Consider the following 20,122-nt stretch of genomic DNA (forward strand, 5'->3'; position numbering starts at 1 on the left):
TTCTCTACATTCATTATACTGTATCACACTGTTCTCTACATTCATTATACTGTATCACGCTGTTCTCTACATTCATTATACTGTATCACACTGTTCGCTACATTCATTATACTGTATCACGCTGTTCTCTACATTCATTATACTGTATCACACTGTTCGCTACATTCATTATACTGTATCACGCTGTTCTCTACATTCATTATACTGTATCCCTGTTCTCTACATTCATTATACTGTATCCCTGTTCTCTACATTCATTATACTGTATCACACTGTTCTCTACATTCATTATACTGTATCCCTGTTCTCTACATTCATTATACTGTATCCCTGTTCTCTACATTCATTATACTGTATCACACTGTTCTCTACATTCATTATACTGTATCCCTGTTCTCTACATTCATTATACTGTATCACACTGTTCGCTACATTCATTATACTGTATCACGCTGTTCTCTACATTCATTATACTGTATCACACTGTTCGCTACATTCATTATACTGTATCACGCTGTTCTCTACATTCATTATACTGTATCACACTGTTCGCTACATTCATTATACTGTATCACGCATACTGGACTGCAAATCTTATCAAGTATCAACTTCATCATTCGCTTAATATCTTTGTGAAGAAGATATTTTAGTGAAGAAGCACCCTGTGGTGGAACTACATTCTGCAGATGGCTGTAAGGGAGTGAGTGACTTTCTCACTAGTCCTGGGAGAGAGAATTGTTTTGGATGCGACAGGATGAACACAGATGGGTTCAACAGCTTGTGGGAGCAGTTGAAAAACTAATTCCTCCATTTGTTTACTTGAGATTTTCATGTTCACTCGTTAGTAGCGTAATTGATGGATTTGGGCCAACGGATGCCCTGGCACTGCCCAAAATGGAAAGGGCGCAAGTCACTATGTACTTAGCACTAATGGTTCTCCCGAGGACAACATGATGCCTGTGTGTGTCTATGATGCCTATAAAATAATCCTTGGAGTTGGTGATATCATTGACCAGTATGGTGTCAAACATATGGCCTGTGGGGTGGTTTGAGTAAAAAAAATGTTTTATAATGATAACAAACTCAATATACTTTAAAATGACTAAAACCAAATCAAAACTGTAGAAATTATAATGGACCTATATCCTTGACTTTCCAGCTCGCTAATAATCTCTGTGCACTGTCAATGGACCTACATTCATACAGTTTATTGACTGTCCAGCTTGCTAATAATCACTAGACAGTCAGGAAGCATCTAAAACTCCAAAAACATTGGATAGAGGACAATTGGCCTTTCTAGGGAGTTTTTCCTAGCCACCGTGCTTCTACACCTGCATTGCTTGCTGTTTGGGGTTTTAGGCTGGGTTTCTGTACAGCACTTTGAGATATCAGCTGATGTACGAAGGGCTATATAAATACATTTGATTTGATTTGATTTGAATTGTTTTTTATAATATTGACTGCAAGGAAATATACCCAATTTTCAGTGCGGCTCTCGGGACCTTGTTGAAGACTGGATGTGGCCCCCGGGCAAAATGAGTGAGACACCCCTGGTCTAGATAGAAAATACCTATGATGAACTCCATATTGGTAAAGGGGTGATTTCCAAATCAACACAATTAAATTAATTTATACATTTCTATGGTAAAGCCACGTGGTTTCTAGGCCCATCAAAACTTACACAAGGTTTCAAGTACAGGGTGATTTCTGACACTATTGAACATTTATCTGTCTTACTTTACATCCTCAGGCATGACATTTAGCAAATGATATATTCTCAACACCTCTATGAACAAGTTCAGGCTTCCATTAAAGGCCTAAACCGGAGTGGGAGCCATCTTTATCCAGCGGTTCGCAGGAAGTGACAGCGTCCATGACCAGCAGTCTGAAAGCATCCACTGCTGCAGTTCTGACAGTCATTTTGAATGAGCTTTATTTAAAAAGGTATGTGAGACGAGTGAACGCTCCCTGAAGATCAGTGAACACAGAGCACTGTTCTGACAGATCAGCCCAGAACTGGCTCTCTGCCCAGCTCGAGATACTGGATGTGAGAATGCGAGAATACATACTGAACACACACACATACTTTCACTGTCACTTCTTCTCTACATCTGCATTAGACTTGACGACAAATACAACACAGTCTAACTGGTGTAAACACAATAATCATGCGTCTTCTCAAGTAGGTAAATGTTTACCTCCTTAGTCCCTGACATTACTAAGGAACGCTCCATTTTCCCCAAACTGAACTGTTGTCCCCTCCAGCAGTAAACACTACTTGTCTGTGTCTCATTCCAGTGGTGTACCAGAGAGGAGCCCACCTTACCACCTTCCCATCAGCAAGCCTCACAGCAGGAGGCAGAGGAAAATCTGTCAGCGATCTGCTGCTGGAGAACCAGAGAAAGTCATCTTCACATTAGAGGTAGACCGATTAACCTGTTGAGTGTAGGTGGCAGTATTTTGATGTTTGGATGAAAAACGTACCCAAATGAAACGGCCTATTTATCAGGCCCAGAATCTAGAATATGCATATAATTAGGATAGAAAACACTCTAAAGTTTCCTAAACTGTCAAAATATTGTCTGTGAGTATAACAGAACTGATATTGCAGGCAAAAACCTGAGGAAAATCCAACCCGGAAGTGCTGTTTTTCCTGAAAGCCCTCTGTTCCATAGCCTGCCTTCGCTCCATTTATAGGGATATCAACCAGATTCCTTTTACTCTGGCTTCCCCATAGTGTGAACAGTCTTTAGACATAGCTTCAGGCTTTTATTTTGAAGAATTAGCGATCACATTGCGTCTGTCACGTTCTGACCTTTATTTCCTTTGTTTTGTCGTTATTTAGTATGGTCAGGGCGTGAGTTGGGGTGGGCAGTCTATATTTGTTTTTCTATGATTTTTGGATTTCTATGTTTTTGCCTAGTATGGTTCTCAATCAGAGGCAGGTGTCATTAGTTGTCTCTGATTGAGAATCATACTTAGGTAGCCTGGGTTTCACTGTTTGTTTGTGGGTGATTGTCTATGTTAGTTGCTTGTGTCAGCACAATTCTCATTATAGCTTCACGGTCGTTATTCGTTTATTGTTTTGTATAGTTTGTATTCAGTGTTCAGTGCTTTCTTTAATAATTAAAATCATCATGAACACATTTCACGCTGCATTTTGGTCCGCTCCTTACGACGATCGTGAGAGCGTCATTGTATGGCTGGGTGCTAGCAGCGTTTTGCATGCGCAACAGCTTGGAGCAGACATTTTCTTTCTCTCTCCTATTGAAGAAGCTACAGTCCCAGTTCAAATATTATCGATTTATATATGTAAAAACTGAGGATTGATTATAAAAAAACGTTTGACATGTTTCTACGAACTTTACGGATACTATTGGGAATTTTCGTCTGCCCGGTCTGTGGATTTCTGAACATAACGCGCCAACCAAATGGAGGTATTTTGGATATAAAAATAATCTTTATGGAACAAAATGAACATTTATTGAGTAACTGGAAGTCTCGTGAGTGCAAACTTCCAAAGATCATCAATGGTAAGCGATAAATTTGATTGCTTTTCCCACTTTCGTGACCAATCTACTTGGCTGCCAGCTGTTTGTAATGATTTGTCAACTGAGAGAGATGTCCTTACATAAACGCTTGGTATGCTTTTGCCGAAAAGCTTTTTTGAAATCTAACATGCCAGGTGGATTAACAACAAGCTAAGCTGTGTTTTGCTATATTGCACTTGTGATTTCATGAAAATGTAATATTTTTAGTAATTTAATTTGAATTTGGCGGTTTGCAATTCAGCGGACGTTGACGAAAATGATCCCGGTAATGGGATGGGTGCATCAAGAAGTTAATCGAAATGGCCAATTAATTAGGGCCGATTTCAAGTTTTCATAACAATCGGAAATCTGTATTTTTGGGCAGATTCGGCCAATTTTTTTATATTTTTTTACACCTTTATTTCATATTTATTTAACTAGGCAATTCAGTTAAGAACACATTCTTATTTTCAATGACGGCCTAGGAACGATGGGTTAACTGCCTCGTTCAGGGGCAGAACGACAGATTTTTCACCTTCTCAGCTTGGGGGATTCTATCTTACAACCTTACAGTTAACTAGTCCAACGCTCTAACCATCTGCCTCTCATTGCACTCCACGAGGAGACTGCCTGTTACGTGAATGCAGTAAGCCAAGGTAAGTTGCTAGCTAGCATTAACTTTATCTTATAAAAAACAATCAATCAATCATAATCACAAGTTAACTAAACATGGTTGATGATATTACTAGTTTATCTATCGTGTCCTGCTTTGCATATAATCGATGCGGTGCGTATCGTTGCTCCAATGTATACCTAACTATGAACATCAATGCCTTTCTTAAAATCAATACACAGAAGTATATATTTTTAAACCTGCATATTTAGCTAAAAGAAATCCAGGTTAGCAGGCAATATTAACCAGGTGTAATTGTGTCACTTCTCTTGCGTTCATTGCACGCAGAGTCAGTGTATATGCAACAGTTTGGGCTGCCTAATTTGCAAGAATTGTACGTAATTATGACATAACATTGAAGGTTGTGCAATGTAACAGGAATATTTAGACTAATGGATGGCACCCCTTAGATAAAATACGAAACGGTTCCGTATTTCACAGAAAAAAATAAAATGTCTTGTTTTTGAGATGATAGTTTCCGGATTCGACCATATTAATGACCTAAGGCTCGTATTTCTGTGTGTTATTATGTTATAACTAAGTCTATGATTTGATAGAGCAGTCTGACTGAGCGGTGGTAGGCACCAGCAGGCTCGTAAGCATTCATTCAAACAGCACTTTGTGTGTTTTGCCAGCAGCTCTTCGTTGTGCATCAGCATTGAGCTGTTTGACTTCAAGCCTATCAACTCCCGAGATTAGGCTGGTGTAACCGATGTGAAATGGCTAGCTAGTTAGCGGGGTGCACGCTAATAGTGTTTCAAAAGTCACTCGCTCTGACACTCGGAGTGGTTGTTCCCCTTGCTCTGCATGGGTAATGCTGCTTCGAGGGTTGCTGTTGTCATTGTGTTCCTGCTTCGAGCCCAGGGAGGAGTGAGGAGAGGGACGGAAGCTATACTGTTACACTGGCAATACTAAAGTGCCTATAAGAACATCCAATAGTCAAAGGTTAATGAAATACAAATGGTATAGAGAGAAATAGTCCTATAATTCCTATAATAACTACAACCTAAAACTTCTTACCTGGGAATATTGAAGACTCATGTTAAAAGGAACCACCGGCTTTCATATGTTCTCATGTTCTGAGCAAGGAACTTAAACGTTAGCTTTGGCACATATTGCACTTTTACTTTCTTCTCCAACACTTTGTTTTTGCATTATTTAAACCAAATTGAACATGTTTCATTATTTATTTGAGGCTAAATTGATTTTATTGATGTATTATATTAAGTTAAAATAAGTGTTCATTCAGTATTGTTGTAATTGTTACAAATAACAAAACAAAACAAAAAACTTGGCCGATTAATTGGTATCTGCTATTTTGGGCCTCCAATAATCGGTGTCGGCATTGAAAAATCATAATTGGTCGACCTCTACTTCACACACACACACATAAATATGAATCACACACACCGAGCTTGATGAACAATCACCAGGCAATGTGTACCAATGGAGGAGATAAAATGCAGCCAGGGTACTGTATGGTGCTCCTAAACACACACACAACTTACCATGAGCGTCACGGTAGTAGGCGTGTGTGACGCTGCGGAATCTTTCTTGCCCAGCAGTGTCCCAGATCTGAGTAGGAAGACATATGACATCATCATCATCCCTCTCCCACTCTATAATGACTGTTATCACTCATCAATGGGCCTACAGCCGCTACCAGCAGCTCAATGAATGAACTGTTAGGAATAGAGGATCTGAGATATGAATCATGTACATTAAATGCATTTTTCTCTCTGGGAAAAAGCCCATTTATAGTAACAATGACTATAATCCACTTTAAATTTACAACGGCAACACCAAGCACTGCTCCTGTGTACAGTCCTGAAGGGTTGGCTGAGGACACACCTGATTGGCAATGAGCACTTGTTCTCTCTCAAATACACCTTTACAGTTGTTGGTTAGCTAGCTAGCAAATTGTAGCCATATTAGCATTGATGTGAAATCAGCCAAAACACCTCAACACAAGACATGGTATGAAGAACAAGATGAAATGAGTCACTTACGATTCCCCATGTGGCAGTTTCTTGCTATTGTTGGTAGCTATCTGGCCATTCAGAATCACAACAACTCACAGACTTCTGCTCCATTGAAGCGTGCGCATCATTTCCGTGACGTCAACTAACCCATCTGTATGTATTTGTATCTGTTTTATATTTTAAGTAGAAATTGTGCACAAATTGCATTTGAAAAGTTATATTAAATGAAGTGACCTTTAATATAGACAACATTGAAAATTCAATAAATCAGATTTTTTATTTAAATAAAGACTTGCTAAAGTGCCAAAATTCTGCATTTTGACATGTCCCTCTATGCATCATTATCTGTACTTTACTATTTACTCCACACTGCCCTTTCCCACCTGGACAAAAGGAACAACTACGTGAGAATGCTGTTCATTGACCACAGCTCAGCGTTAAACACCATAGTGCCCTCAAAGCTCATCACAAAGCCAAGGACCCTGGGACTAAACACCTCCCTATGTGACTGGATCCTGAACTTCCTGATGGGTAAGGGTAGGCAACAACACATCTGCCACGCTGATCCTCAACACGGGAGCCCCTCAGGGGTGAGTGCTTAGCCCCCTCCTGTACTTCCTGTTCACACACGACTGCGTGGCCAAGCATAACTCCAACACCATCATTAAGTTTGCCGATGACATAACGGCCTGATCACCGACAATGAGACAGCCTATAGGGAGGAGATACTTTACTTTATTTAGTTAATATTTTCTTAACTATTCTTTTTCTTAAAAATGCATTGTTGTTTAAGGTCTTGTAAGTAAGCATTTCACAGTAAGGACTACACCTTTCGTGACAAATACAATTTCATTTGATTTGATCAGTGTTACCCTCTGCCCTTCCAATGGCATGCTATTTCTCTCTCACACTATCCCTCTATCCATCTATCCATCTGGGCCTGGTTTCCCAAAAGCATCTTCAGGTTACGTTCATCATTAGAACCTTTGCAGGTGCATCCGTTAGATCTCCGAGGCTGTTTCTTGAAACCCTCGTTACTAAAGTTGCTCTTGAAAAGGCTTGTTGTTTTTTTGTTTTACTTGCCTCACACTTTAACCCCCCCCCCCAACTTTCACTGACTTTACTGATAGCGACTTTATTGAGGAAAAATGTACTTACCATGATAGAGATATATGGTAGTCTCACCTAGCTATCTTAAGGTGAATGCACTAACTAAGTTGCTCTGGATAAAAGCGTCTGCTAACTGACTAAAATGTCAAATGTAATGAGAGACGGGGTGAGGGAAAACTAAATGTAGAGAGAAGGGAAGGCAAGGCAGATGACACACACAGACACACAGGCGTGGACACAGACACACACTTAGACATGCAAACATGTAAGTATATACACCCACACACACAAGTGAACAGGCACACACAGACACACATACACCCAGACATTGCATTGCAGTCATGTCCAGTCTATCATGATTACCTTTCCTACTTTCAAAATACCAATCACCTTCAGCGTCTTTTATGCGAAATCAGACACCAGGAGTCATTCAAGTGTGATTGGTGTCTTTGAACTAAGCAATGAACACATACATCTTCTATACCTGCATTACAGATGTAGGACTTTCCTGCAATGCAGAACATTTAAAACATGTAGTGTATTTGAGGTTTAAAAAGGCTTCTGAAGTTTGTCATTTCTACTTTGACTATTCAGACTTAACTTTCCCTTACGAAAAATGGATCAACCCCGAACAAACGTTTATTAATTATAATCCACATAAGAAATTACGTTTCCTGTTGCTGCAGGAGATCTTTTTCTGCTGTGGCAAACTGACATATATTAAAATCCTACATCTGCATGATTACACAACACTGATAAGAGTGTGTGTCTGACAAACAGAACAGAATAATCCTAATGGACAGTGTAATATCTACAGAGAGTCTTCAGGCTACGTCCCAAATAGCACTCAATTTCCTTTATAGTACACTACTAGTAGTGCACTAAATAGGGAATAGGATGCGATTTGGGACAATGTCTTCAGTCTGGAACCCAGCGGGGCTAATCGACTGTTAGAGATAAACGATGGACTTCATTAAAGCCTCATTTAAAGTTGACGTCATCCTACCTCTGTCTGTCTGGAGATGGAGACGTATGCAGAGTATATACATAGAGAGGACAATGCTGGAACAGCAGAATATTGGCACCTGCTAACTCTGACAGAGATTTGGCACACACCCACACACACCCACACACACAGAGAGAGACAGACGCACAAGAACGAACATGAAATGAAAATGCGTTAAGGTAAAAAAAAAAAAAAGCTATTTGTCTTACCTGCAGTTTGACCTTCAGCGCATCAATGTTCAACACTTTATTCTGAAAGATAAAAGGACAGAAAAAAATCATATGTTTTCAAACAGAAAAACATTGAACAGAACAGAATATGTCCTTTGGTTCAGATGGAGCTCTTGGCAAAACAAGGACAACATTTGGATTACTGTTCAAAGGAAGTGATGCTTATATAACAGTATGAAGATCCTTGCTTGGAGACAACATGTTATGAAGTGAAAGATTCTTGGAAGTATTTCCTTTTATTTACATGCTCAGGGTGTGTACGTGCCCCCCTCACCCCACCTGGTTGACTTTGATCACTGCTATCACCAGTATAACTGTACTGGCTCAGACCGTACGGCTCACAGTCACACTGCTGCCTGGCTGTTACACAGTGTTTCATCACCTCAACCCTCAGCCATGGCTAAGCAGTTTTGGCCAACACTGCTATGACAAACACACGTCGGCATGTGAGCACACACACACACACAAGCATGCAGGCACGGGTACACACAAGCACGCAGGCGTGGGTACACACATATCATGCTGTTGTGCATTCACACACACACACTCTCATACACAGAGTGAGTTACAGGGCATTGGGGGGTCACACAGTCAAGGCTACCACATTGTGTCTTGATCATTTGGTTGGGCCTGTATGGGGCAGGTTACAGTGTCCTGTAGCAGACAGACAGTCACACCTAAATGGCCAGGTGTTAATGTTACTGCTCTGCTGTTAAACTGTCTCTATGGGGATATGACTGTTTTACAGTTACCGGGAGACTGTATGGAGCAGCTGTTCCACAGCACGATGATAGGACTGGCCACCCCACATAGCCTGGCACCAAGATAGCATTGCATGAGCTGTATTCCGCCATAAGCAAACAAGAAAACGCTCAACCAGAGGCGGTGCTCCTAGTAGCCGGGGACTTTAATGCAGGGAAACATAAAACAGTTTAACCTAATTTCTATCAACATGTTAAATGTGCAACCATAGGAAAAATATCTCTGGACAACCTATACTCCACACACAGAGATTCATACAAAGCTCTCCCTCGCCCTCCATTTAGCAAATCTGACGATAATTATATCCTCCTGATTACAAGCAAAAATTAAAACAGAAAGCACCAATGACAAAATATTTAAAAAGTGGTCAGATGACGCAGATGCTAAGCTACATGACTGGTTTGCTAGCACAGACTGGAATATGTTCCGGGATTCTTCCTATGGCATTGAGGAGAACACCACATCTGTCATTGACTTCATCAATAAGTGCATCGATGACGTCATCCCCACAGTGACCGTACGTACAAACCCCAATCAGAAACCATGGATTACAGGCAGCATCCACACTGAGCTAATGGCTAGAGCTGCAGTATTCAAGTACCGGGACTCTAGCCCAGAAGCTTATAACAAATCCCACTATGCTCTCCGACGACCCATCAAACAGGCAAAGCATCAATACAGGACTAAGATCAAGTCGTACTACACCGGCTCTGATGCTCGTCAGATGTGGCAGGGCCTGCAAACCATTACAGACTACAAAGGGAAGCACAGCCGAGAGCCCAGTGACACGAGCCTACCAGACGAGCTAAACTACTTCTATGCTCGCTTCGAGGCAAATAACACTGAAACAAGCATGAGAGCACCAACTGTACCGGAAGACTGTGTGATCATGCTCTCCACATTCGATGTGAGAAAGGACTAAGATCAAGTCGTACTACACCGGCTCTGATGCTCGTCAGATGTGGCAGGGCCTGCAAACCATTACAGACTACAAAGGGAAGCACAGCCGAGAGCCGCCCAGTGACACGAGCCTACCAGACGAGCTAAACTACTTCTATGCTCGCTTCGAGGCAAATAACACTGAAACAAGCATGAGAGCACCAGCTGTACCGGAAGACTGTGTGATCATGCTCTCCACATTCGATGTGAGAAAGACAAGACAGCCTATAGGGAGGAGGTCAGAGACCTGGCCGTGTGGTGCCAGGACAACAACCTCTCCCTCAAAGTGATCAAGACAAAGGAGATGATTGTGGACTACAGGAAAAAGGGGACAGAGCACGCCCCCATTCTCATCAACGGGGCTGCAGTGGAGCAGGTTGAGAGCTTCAAGTTCCTTGGTGTCCACATTACCAATAAACTAACATGGTCCAAGCACACCATGACAGTCGTGAAGCGGGCATGACAAAACCTATTCCCCCGCAGGAGACTGAAAAAATGTGGCATGGGTCCTCAGATCCTCAAAAGGTTCTACAGCTGCACCATCGAAAGCTTCCTGACTGGTACGGCAACTGCTCGACCGCAAGGCACTACAGAGAGTAGGGCAAATGGACCAGTACATCACTGGTGCCAAACTTCCTGCCGTATAGGACCTCCGTACAAGGTGGTGTCAGAGGAAGGCCCTGAAAATTGTCAAAGACTCCAGCCACCCTAGTCATAAACTGTTCTCTCTGCTACCTCACGGCAAGCAGTACCGGAGTGCCAAGTCTTGGTCCAAGAGGCTTCTAAACAGCTTCTACCCCCAAGCCATAAGAGTTTTGAACATCTAGTCAAATGGCTACCCAGACTATTCACATTGCCCCCACCCCTCAACTCTCCACACCACTGCCACTCTCTGTTGTCACCTATGCATAGTCACTTTAATTAAGTCTACCTAGGACTTGAGGTTTTTGAGGACAGATAATGGCGGACGGAAGACATTGTGGTGCGGTGCCGCTTCACATCAAATGCTGTTATTTTATCTAAAACATCAGGTGTACGCCGACCCCAGCTAAGTAACTCATGCAAAGTGTTAAATACGCAATTGTGTTTTATCTCCAGTACTTTGCCATGATTGTCAGTTATGTAGCTGCTCTACTGATAATCTCAGTTCGTCCTTGCTGGGATGACACAATAAATCTACTGCCGGAGAATACCAACACCAAACACATTGGTTCACCGTTCCATGGGAGCGGACAGTACACAGCGTACCATAATGTTCTGAATAATGGCCAAGTCTACCTCGCTCCCTATTCCACTGAACCACTTAGGCGTAACAAACACAAGTCCAACATTTATCGGAAACTGTTAAACTACCTGTTCACTACCCTCCTGTTCTCCGGGGATGTGCAACTCAATCCTGGGCCTAACATCACCGAGTCAGCGATACTCACCCGAGTGGAAAGCAGTGGATGGCCTCGCCCACTGATCGTCGCCGCTGTGGAAGTGGGTGAGTGCTATGGTCCCATGGTTTCTCTCGACTCACCCGGCTCCAGGATAGATTTTGATTCTTCAAACATACCAAGTTTCTATATGGGATCCCTGACTCTGCTTCTGGTACGCAAACTGTTTTAATTAGTTCCCTCCATCCAGTGCAGGCAGGAGGGATTGTTAATTGCGCTACCGAACTACCCCTAATCAAAACTAAACAAAACGACCTAAACCCAGCCTTCAGAAAACACCGAAAATGTAACTTATTTCAATGTGTCAATCACTCTCGAGTCATCTGGGACCAACAAGCTAAGCCCAAGGGACTACTAGGTGGGCACATGAACATTCTTAGTGTCATTCCAAAAAGTGATCAAATTCAACATCTACTCACAGACTCCAACCTTGACTTCCTCTGCCTCTCAGAGACACGGCTCCATAAAAACTCTCCATATGCTGCTTTGATTGTGACTGGATACAATGTTTTCAGGAGAGACAGGATTGAAGGAAGAGGAGGGGGTGTGATGATTTACATTAAAGAACATATCCGATGTAAACAAATTGAGTGGTCATGTGATAATGAACTAGAATGTATTGACCTGAACGTTACACTGTCTCCCCAAATGTCTTTTACCCTTATTGGAATGTATAGGCCACCTTCCACCAAAAGCGTATTTTATGATCAGTTTAATAACATGCTTAGGGAATGTGATTTTGGGAAAGAGGTCATCTTAATGGGAGATTTTAACATTAATTATGAAGACAAGTCTTGTAGGAAAACCCTCAAACTGATCACTAATACCTCTGACCTTACACAGCTAGTTAAAGGGCCAACCAGGGTGACTTGTTGCTCTAAAACACAGATTGATTTGGTGTTCAGTAATAAACCAGAGAGAGTAACTAAATCATTCAATATGGTTACTGGGCTATCTGATCATAATCTGACATTTACAGCCAGAAAGCTGTCTAAAAGCAGGTTTAACCTCTCTACTGTTAGAAAGCTGGATCAACTAAGAATACCTAAGAGTGAATTAAACTATTTAGAAAACGCAATTAAGGGAATTAACTGGAATGATCTCTTGTCCTATACAGATGTGGAAGCTGATCGTCAGGTTTTTCTATCCACGATCCAGATTACAATAAATGGTTTCCTAAAGAAAATCTAATCCAAACCTGGCCAAAAGAGCACTCTTCCTTGCCTAAATGGAGAAATCTGGAAATTGATGAAAGAACGAGATTATGCTCTAAAAATAGCCCTAACATCCAAATTAGAGCAAGACAGAAGTAGGTTTACCATGTTGAGAAATAAGGTGATGAAAGAAATCAGACAGGCCAAGGCAAACTTTTTTATTAACATAATTGGTGAAGCAAAGGGAAATTCTTAATTGATCTGGAATAATCTAAAAAAGTTAACAGGGAAAGACCATAGTAACACTGAAAAAAGACTAGAAATCATGGTGAATAACAATCTAACACAGGATGCAGTCAAAATAGCAATAGCCTTCAATTCCTACTTTATTGATTGTCAGGGTACTGACACAGAACCCCTCCACTGGTTTCTTGGGCTCAGTGCTGGTGAATGATGCTCAAACTGTCCTCATCATAAGGGAGGTTTCTGAGTCAAAGGTGAACAAGGTGATTAGCTCACTAAAGAACTCTAAAGCCAAAGATGTGTTTGGGCTGGACTCTACTTTCTTAAAAACTACAAAGAGTCACTCATTGGCCACATTACTAAGGTCACCAACACATCTATGGTCTGGGGGTGTTTCCAAGGGTATGGAAGTTGTTCATAATAACGGCCATCTTTAAATTGGGCGACCCTGCTGACGTGAGTAACTACAGGCCCATTAGTATAATGGGAACCTATCTCTCTGATTTGGTCCTGCCGTACATACCTACACGTACGCTACGGTCACAAGACGCAGGCCTCCTAATTGTCCCTAGAATTTTAAAGCAAACAGCTGGAGGCAGGGCTTTCTCCTATAGAGCTCCATTTTTATGGAATGGTCTGCCTACCCATGTGAGAGACGCAGACTAGGTCTCAACCTTTAAGTCTTTACTGAAGACTCATCTCTTCAGTGGGTCATATGATTGAGTGTAGTCTGGCCCAGGAGTGTGAAGGTGAATGGAAAGGCTATGGAGCAACGAACCGCCCTTGCTGTCTCTGCCTGGCCGGTTCCCCTCTTGCCACTGGGATTCTCTGCCTCTAACCCTATTACAGGGTCTGAGTCACTGGCTTACTGGTGCTCTTTCATGCCGTCCCTAGGAAGGGTGCGTCACTTGTGTGGGTTGAGTCACTGATGTGATCTTCCTGTCTGGGTTGGCGCCCCCCCCCTCTTGGGTTGTGCCGTGGCGGAGATCTTTGTGGGCTATACTCGGCCTTGTCTCAGGATGGTAAGTTGGTGGTTGAAGATATCCCTCTAGTGGTGTGGGGGCTGTGCTTTGGCAAAGTGGGTGGGGTTATATCCTTCCTCTTTGGCCCTGTCCGGGGGTATCATCGGATGGGGCCACAGTGTCTCCTGACCCCTCCTGTCTCAGCCTCCAGTATTTATGCTGCAGTAGTTTATGTGTCGGGGGCTAGGGTCAGTTTGTTATATCTGGAGTACTTCTCCTGTCTTATTCGGTGTCCTGTGTGAATTTAAGTATGCTCTCTCTAATTCTCTCTTTCTCTCTTTCTCTCTTTCTTTCTCTCTCTCGGAGGACCTGAGCCGTAGGACCATGCCTCAGGACTACCTGGCATGATGACTCCTTGCAGTCCCCAGTCCACTTGACTGTGCTGCTGCTCCAGTTTCAACTGTTCTGCCTGCGGCTATGGAATCCGGACCTGTTCACCGGACGTGCTACCTGTCCCAGACCTATTATTTGACCATGCTGGTCATTTATGAACATTTGACCATCTTGGCCATGTTCTGTTATAATATCCACCCGGCACAGCCAGAAGAGGACTGGCCACCCCTCATAGCCTGGTTCCTCTCTAGGTTTTGGCCTTTCTAGGGAGTTTTTCCTAGCCAACGTGCTTCAACACCTGCATTGCTTGCTGTTTGGGGTTTTAGGCTGAGTTTCTGTACAGCACTTTGAGATATCAGCTAATGTACGAAGGACTATATAAATTGATTTGATTTGATTAGTATACTACCTGTGGTGTCAAAGGTTGTTGAAAAGTGTGTAGCAGAACTGATTGCCCACCTTGAAGGCAGAATTCAGTGTGTCAATGAGCTGTCGCCCATCTTAGCTATGATGTGGGTGTGCCCCAAGGGTCAATACTGGGGCCCCTCCTGTTCAGCCTGTACATTAATGATCTGCCTTCTGTCTGTACTGGGTCTGAAGTTCAAATGTATGCCTATGATACAGTGATATATGTGCATGCAAAGAGCAAACAACAAGCTGCACAAGAACTCACTACTGTAATGGTCCAGGTTACAAAGTGGCTCAATGACTTGTGTTTGTATCTCAATGTGAAAGAAAACAGTTTGCATGTTCTTCACAAAGAGGGCAACAGATGCTACTGAGCCAGATGTCTATGTGTCAGGGGAGAAGCTCCAGGTGGTATCTGATTTTAAGTACCTTGGCATCATACTTGATTCCAACCTTTCTTTTAAAAAGCATGTGAAAAAGGTCATTAAAATAACCAAATTCAACCTAGCTTTTTTCTGATTTATACAAAATTGTTTGACTACAGAGGTAGCAAAACTGTACTTCAAATCTATGATACTCCCCCATTTAACATACTGCTTGACAAGTTGGGCCCAAGCTTGCTGTACAACATTAAAACGTATTCAGTCTGTCTACAAACAGGCTCTCAAAGTGCTTGATAGGAAGCCCAATAGCCATCATCACTGTTACATCCTCAGAAAGCATGAGCTCCTGAGTTGAGAAAATCTTGTGCAATACACCGACGCATGTCTTGTATTCAAGATCCTAAATAGCCTGGCTCCCCCTCCACTCAGTATTTTTGTTAAACAGAAAACCCAAACATATGGCAGCAGATCCACAAGGTCTGCCATGAGAGGTATAGTTCCCTTAAGGAAAAGCACCTTCAGTAAATCCATGTCTGGAATACACTGCCATCAGACACACATAACTGCACCACATATCACACTTTCACAAAATCTATGAAGACATGGCTAAAGGTCAATCAGATTTGTGAATATAATCCCTAGCTGTGTATTGCCGCTTTCCATGTTGTCTGTTGTCTGTAGCTTGTGAGGTGTGGAAACACTGTTGCTTTTATGAATTTTGTCTTGCTGCTTTTTATTCTATGTTGCTCTGTCTGTATGCTACGTCTTGCTTGTCCTATGTTGCTCTGTCTGTATGCTATGTCTTGCTTGTCCTATGGTGCTCTGTCTGTATGCTACGTCTTGCTTGTCCTATGTTGCTCTGTCTGTATGCTACGTCTTGCTTGTCCTATGTTGCTCTGTCTGTATGCTATGTCTTGCTTGTCCTATGTTGCTCTGTCTGTATGCTATGTCTTGCGTGTCCTATGTTGCTCTGCGTGTGCTCACTGCTCAATGATTATCTATATTGTAATTGTTTTTAATAACCTGCCCAGGGACTGCGGTTGAAAATTAGCTGGCGGGCTAAAACCGGCACTTTTACTGAAACGTTGATTAATGTGCAATGTCCCTGAAAAAAATCAAATAAACTCAACTTGAACATACTACTTCAGCTAACCGGTGTCCCTGCACATTGACTCTTTACTTCTTCGTTTTATCTCTTATTCTTATATGTATTTTTTGAAACTGCACTGTCTGTTAGGGGCTCGTAAGTAAGCATTTCACTAAGATAAAAATGTATTTGATTTGATCCTGAGGATGAAACTCTTCTGTCAGTTGGATGCCTATGCATTCCTCGGGTGTGTATGAGAGTACCTGTTGTGTTTATAGTTGCCTGTGAATTGATCATTACCTATTCAAGTCAATGGGTCTGTGATGTATGGACGCTCGGCCATATTGAGTGTACACATGAGGGTGAAGTTAAACCGCCGTGGTCTTAGGTGCTTTTCCAATTCTAGAGTTTCCATGGAAGCAACCCCCATGCTGTGAGGTGAACCTAAAACTAATGTTCTGACACTAATTATATCTACAACACTGTAAAACTCTATAATACGGTGCAGTCATTTACATAAATCACCTAGATTGCATTCAAGCAGGCATTAGCCAGACATAATTAAATAACGAACACTTTAATTACCGCTAGCCAAACAGGGCTGATTATATCAACACTTAATGTTTCTGAGCTGGGAGAGAACAAGAAACAGAGTGAGGAGAGACTTAAATCTATACCTGTCCCATGTCATAAAAATGTAGTCCAAGGAGTTTAATCAGGGCAGCAGGTAGCCTAGCGTTTAGAGGGTTGGGCCAGTAACCGAAAACACAAGGTGAAAAATCTGTTGATGTCGACTTAACCCTAATTTGATACAGGGGCGCCGTACTACTATGGCGGACCATGTAAAACAACACATTTTACTGCACCTATCTGGTGTATGTGACAATACAACTTTTTTATGTGGCGAGAAGAAATTCCTGGCCCTAGAACTTTCTGCAGGTGGTTTTCTTACTAATTCTCCTCAGCTTGTGTAACCCAGACATACATGAGGGTAGCTGCCATGTTGGCTTAGTGCTGTGCCAACAAGTCTGGAGGAAATGGACCTGTGTTTGAGATAACACACACGTGCACACACACACGCGCACGCACGCACACACACACAAACAGAACACAGGCACATGCACACACATTCACACTCCTTCCTCTAAAGCATGAAACACACTGAGAGTCTCACTGCCGATAGACTGCTGAGAGGTACTTATCACAGTGGTAGGCCGTTCCTTCTCTTGCTAGAACAAAAGCAGTACCTGCTGTGTGCCGAGACCGGCTAGCGAAGAAACTACCGATTCTGCTTGTAGATTCGCAATGCTCGTCAGTCACCAACAACTATGGGATGGTAGCTAGCTAAGTGCACAGACGTAATGCACACATCACTTAATACTTCCTCAAAGCTAGCTAACTACTGTAGCTAGTAATGACATTATAATTAAATCACAATGGATTAGTTCGTTTCCATGAAACAGCTGTCTACGTTAGCTGCCGAGTTCGTGCAGTGTCCTTAAATAGCTAGCTAATTGTTGTGCTAGCTAGTGAATATGCTAATGTTAGCTACCTAGCTAAACATTTGGCTACAGGCTGGCAGTATGGATTATGAAGAGTGAATTAAATAGTCTCTTCTTTATCTTGCTAAGAAGTTATCTAGCTGTGGTCATCTAGCTAGTATCAAAAAGGGCTTTCTACCAAATCGCAACATTAGCGCAGATAGCTTGGAATCTAGACCATAAGCAATACGCACGGATATGCATTGCCAAGCAACGCCACTGTCACCTTCTGGTTTGGAGTATTTTAACAAGGTTGAGTGGCTGACGACTTCCAAGGTCTTTGCTGTGTGAACACAAAAGAGATTGACTTCCGACAATCTGTTCAGCGGTGCTAAGTACTATCGGTTGGTAAATGTATGACAATCCTACCGCTGTCTGATCCAATGCAGCCATTTTTATCTCAATATCAAATCATTTCTGGGTAACAATTGTGATTGTTTTCAAATCAAATATAGTGGTCACATGCGTCAAATACAACAGGTGTTGTCACGCCCTGACCATAGAGAGCCCTTGGGGTTCTCTATGGTGCAATAGGTCAGAGCGTGACTAGGGGGGGTTTCTAGTTATGATAGTTCTATGTTGGTGTGTGAGTATGGTTCCCAATTGGAGGCAGCTGAATATCGTTGCCTCTAATTGGGGATCATACTTAGTGTGTCCCTTTTCCCACCTGCGTGGTGGGATATTGTTTTGTTTAGTGCCTATGTGCGCTACGTATTGCACGTTCGTTCATTCTTTGTTGTTTTGAAGTTTCACTGTAATAAATATGTGGAACTCTACTCACGCTGCGCCTTGGTCCGATTTATTTATATAACGATTGTGACAGGTGTAGGCTTACCGTCAAATGTTTTCTTACGAGCCCATCCCCAACCCAAAAAATATTTGCTAAATAAAAAAAGGAAAAGTAACAGTAAAATAACAACAACTATATGGACATGGAGTACCAGAACCAAGTCAACGTGCAGGGGTACAAGGTAGTTGAGGTAATTCAGTACGTACAGTTGAAGTCGGAAATGTACATACACCTTAGCCAAAATTACTGGTGTCATATGCACAAAGTAATGTCCTTACCGACTTGCCAAAACTATAGTTTGTTAACAAGAAATTTGTGGAGTGGTTGAAAAATGAGTTTTAATGACTCCAACCTAAGTGGCATGTAAACTTCCGACTTCAACTGTACATGCAGCTAGGGGTAAAAGAGACAAGGCAATCAGGATATAAAATAGTAGCAGCAGTATGTGAAGAGTGTGAAAGAGTGAGAAAGTTTGTCTGTAAGTGTGTTTGTGGTATCAATATGTGTGTTTTGTGTGTGTGAGCATATGTAGTGTGTGTGTGTGTGTGTGTGTGTGTGTGTGTGTGTGTGTGTGTGTGTGTGGGAGTGTCAGTGTAGTATGTGTGGGTAAAGTCTAGTAAGTGTGCATAGAGCGCCTTAGTAGCGCCTTAGATGCCAAGCAGTTGCCTTGATGCGTTGATGCAGCCAATAAAGATGCTCTCAATGGTGCAGCTTTTTAGCCTCCTGAGGAGGAAGAGGTTTTGTCATGCCGTCTTCACGACTATGTTGGTGTGTGTGGACCATGATAATTCCTTAGTGATGTGGACACCGAGGAACTTGAAGCTATAGATCTGCACCACTACAACCCTGTCAATGTGGATGGGGGCTTGCTCGGAGCGCCTTTTCCTATAGTCCATAATCAGCTCCTTTGACTTGCTGACCTTGAGGTAATGTCACACCCTGATCTGTTTCACCTGTCTTTGTGCTCATCTCCACCCCTCCTCAAGGTGTCGCCCATCTTCACCAGTGTATTTATACCTGTGTTCTCGGTTTGTCTGTTGCCAGTTCATTTTGTTCGAGAAACATACCAGCATTTGTTCCTCTGCTCCTGTCTGTTTCTTGCTCCTGTTTCCTAGTCCTTCCCAGTTTTGACCCTTCTGCCTGCCCTGACCCTGAGCCTGCCAGACATTCTATACCTTGCCCCACCTCACTGGATTATTGACCCCTACCTGCCCTGACCTTGAGACTGCCTGCCGTTCTGGACGGATGCAGGTAGAACATGTCCCGGTTCTGGAAGGCATTCTCTGGATGACTGACCCCTGCCTGCCCTGACCTTGAGACTGCCTGCCGTTCTGGGCGGATGCAGGTAGAACATGTCCCGGTTCTGGAAGGCATTCTCTGGATTACTGACCCCTGCCTGCCCTGACCTTGAGACCGCCTGCCGTTCTGGACGGATGCAGGTAGAACATGTCCCGGTTCTGGAAGGCATTCTCTGGATGACTGACCCCTGC

At 42.6% G+C, this 20,122-nt stretch overlaps 1 protein-coding gene across 1 annotated transcript in view; it reads right to left on the reverse strand.

Moving 5' to 3' along the window:
• The window catches only part of rab26 (RAB26, member RAS oncogene family), a 134,286-nt gene that overhangs the window by 67,862 nt on the left and 46,302 nt on the right, over positions 1-20,122 (reverse strand). The window contains exons 3-4 of the mRNA XM_020454451.2: positions 8,511-8,552; positions 5,712-5,778 (exon numbers count right to left, since the gene is read on the reverse strand). Coding sequence (XP_020310040.1) covers positions 5,712-5,778; positions 8,511-8,552 — 109 coding nt within the window. The remainder of the gene's footprint in view (positions 1-5,711; positions 5,779-8,510; positions 8,553-20,122) is intronic.

The sequence above is a fragment of the Oncorhynchus kisutch genome, linkage group LG20 (genome assembly GCF_002021735.2).
Source record: "Oncorhynchus kisutch isolate 150728-3 linkage group LG20, Okis_V2, whole genome shotgun sequence".
NCBI classification, from domain to species: Eukaryota; Metazoa; Chordata; class Actinopteri; order Salmoniformes; family Salmonidae; genus Oncorhynchus; species Oncorhynchus kisutch.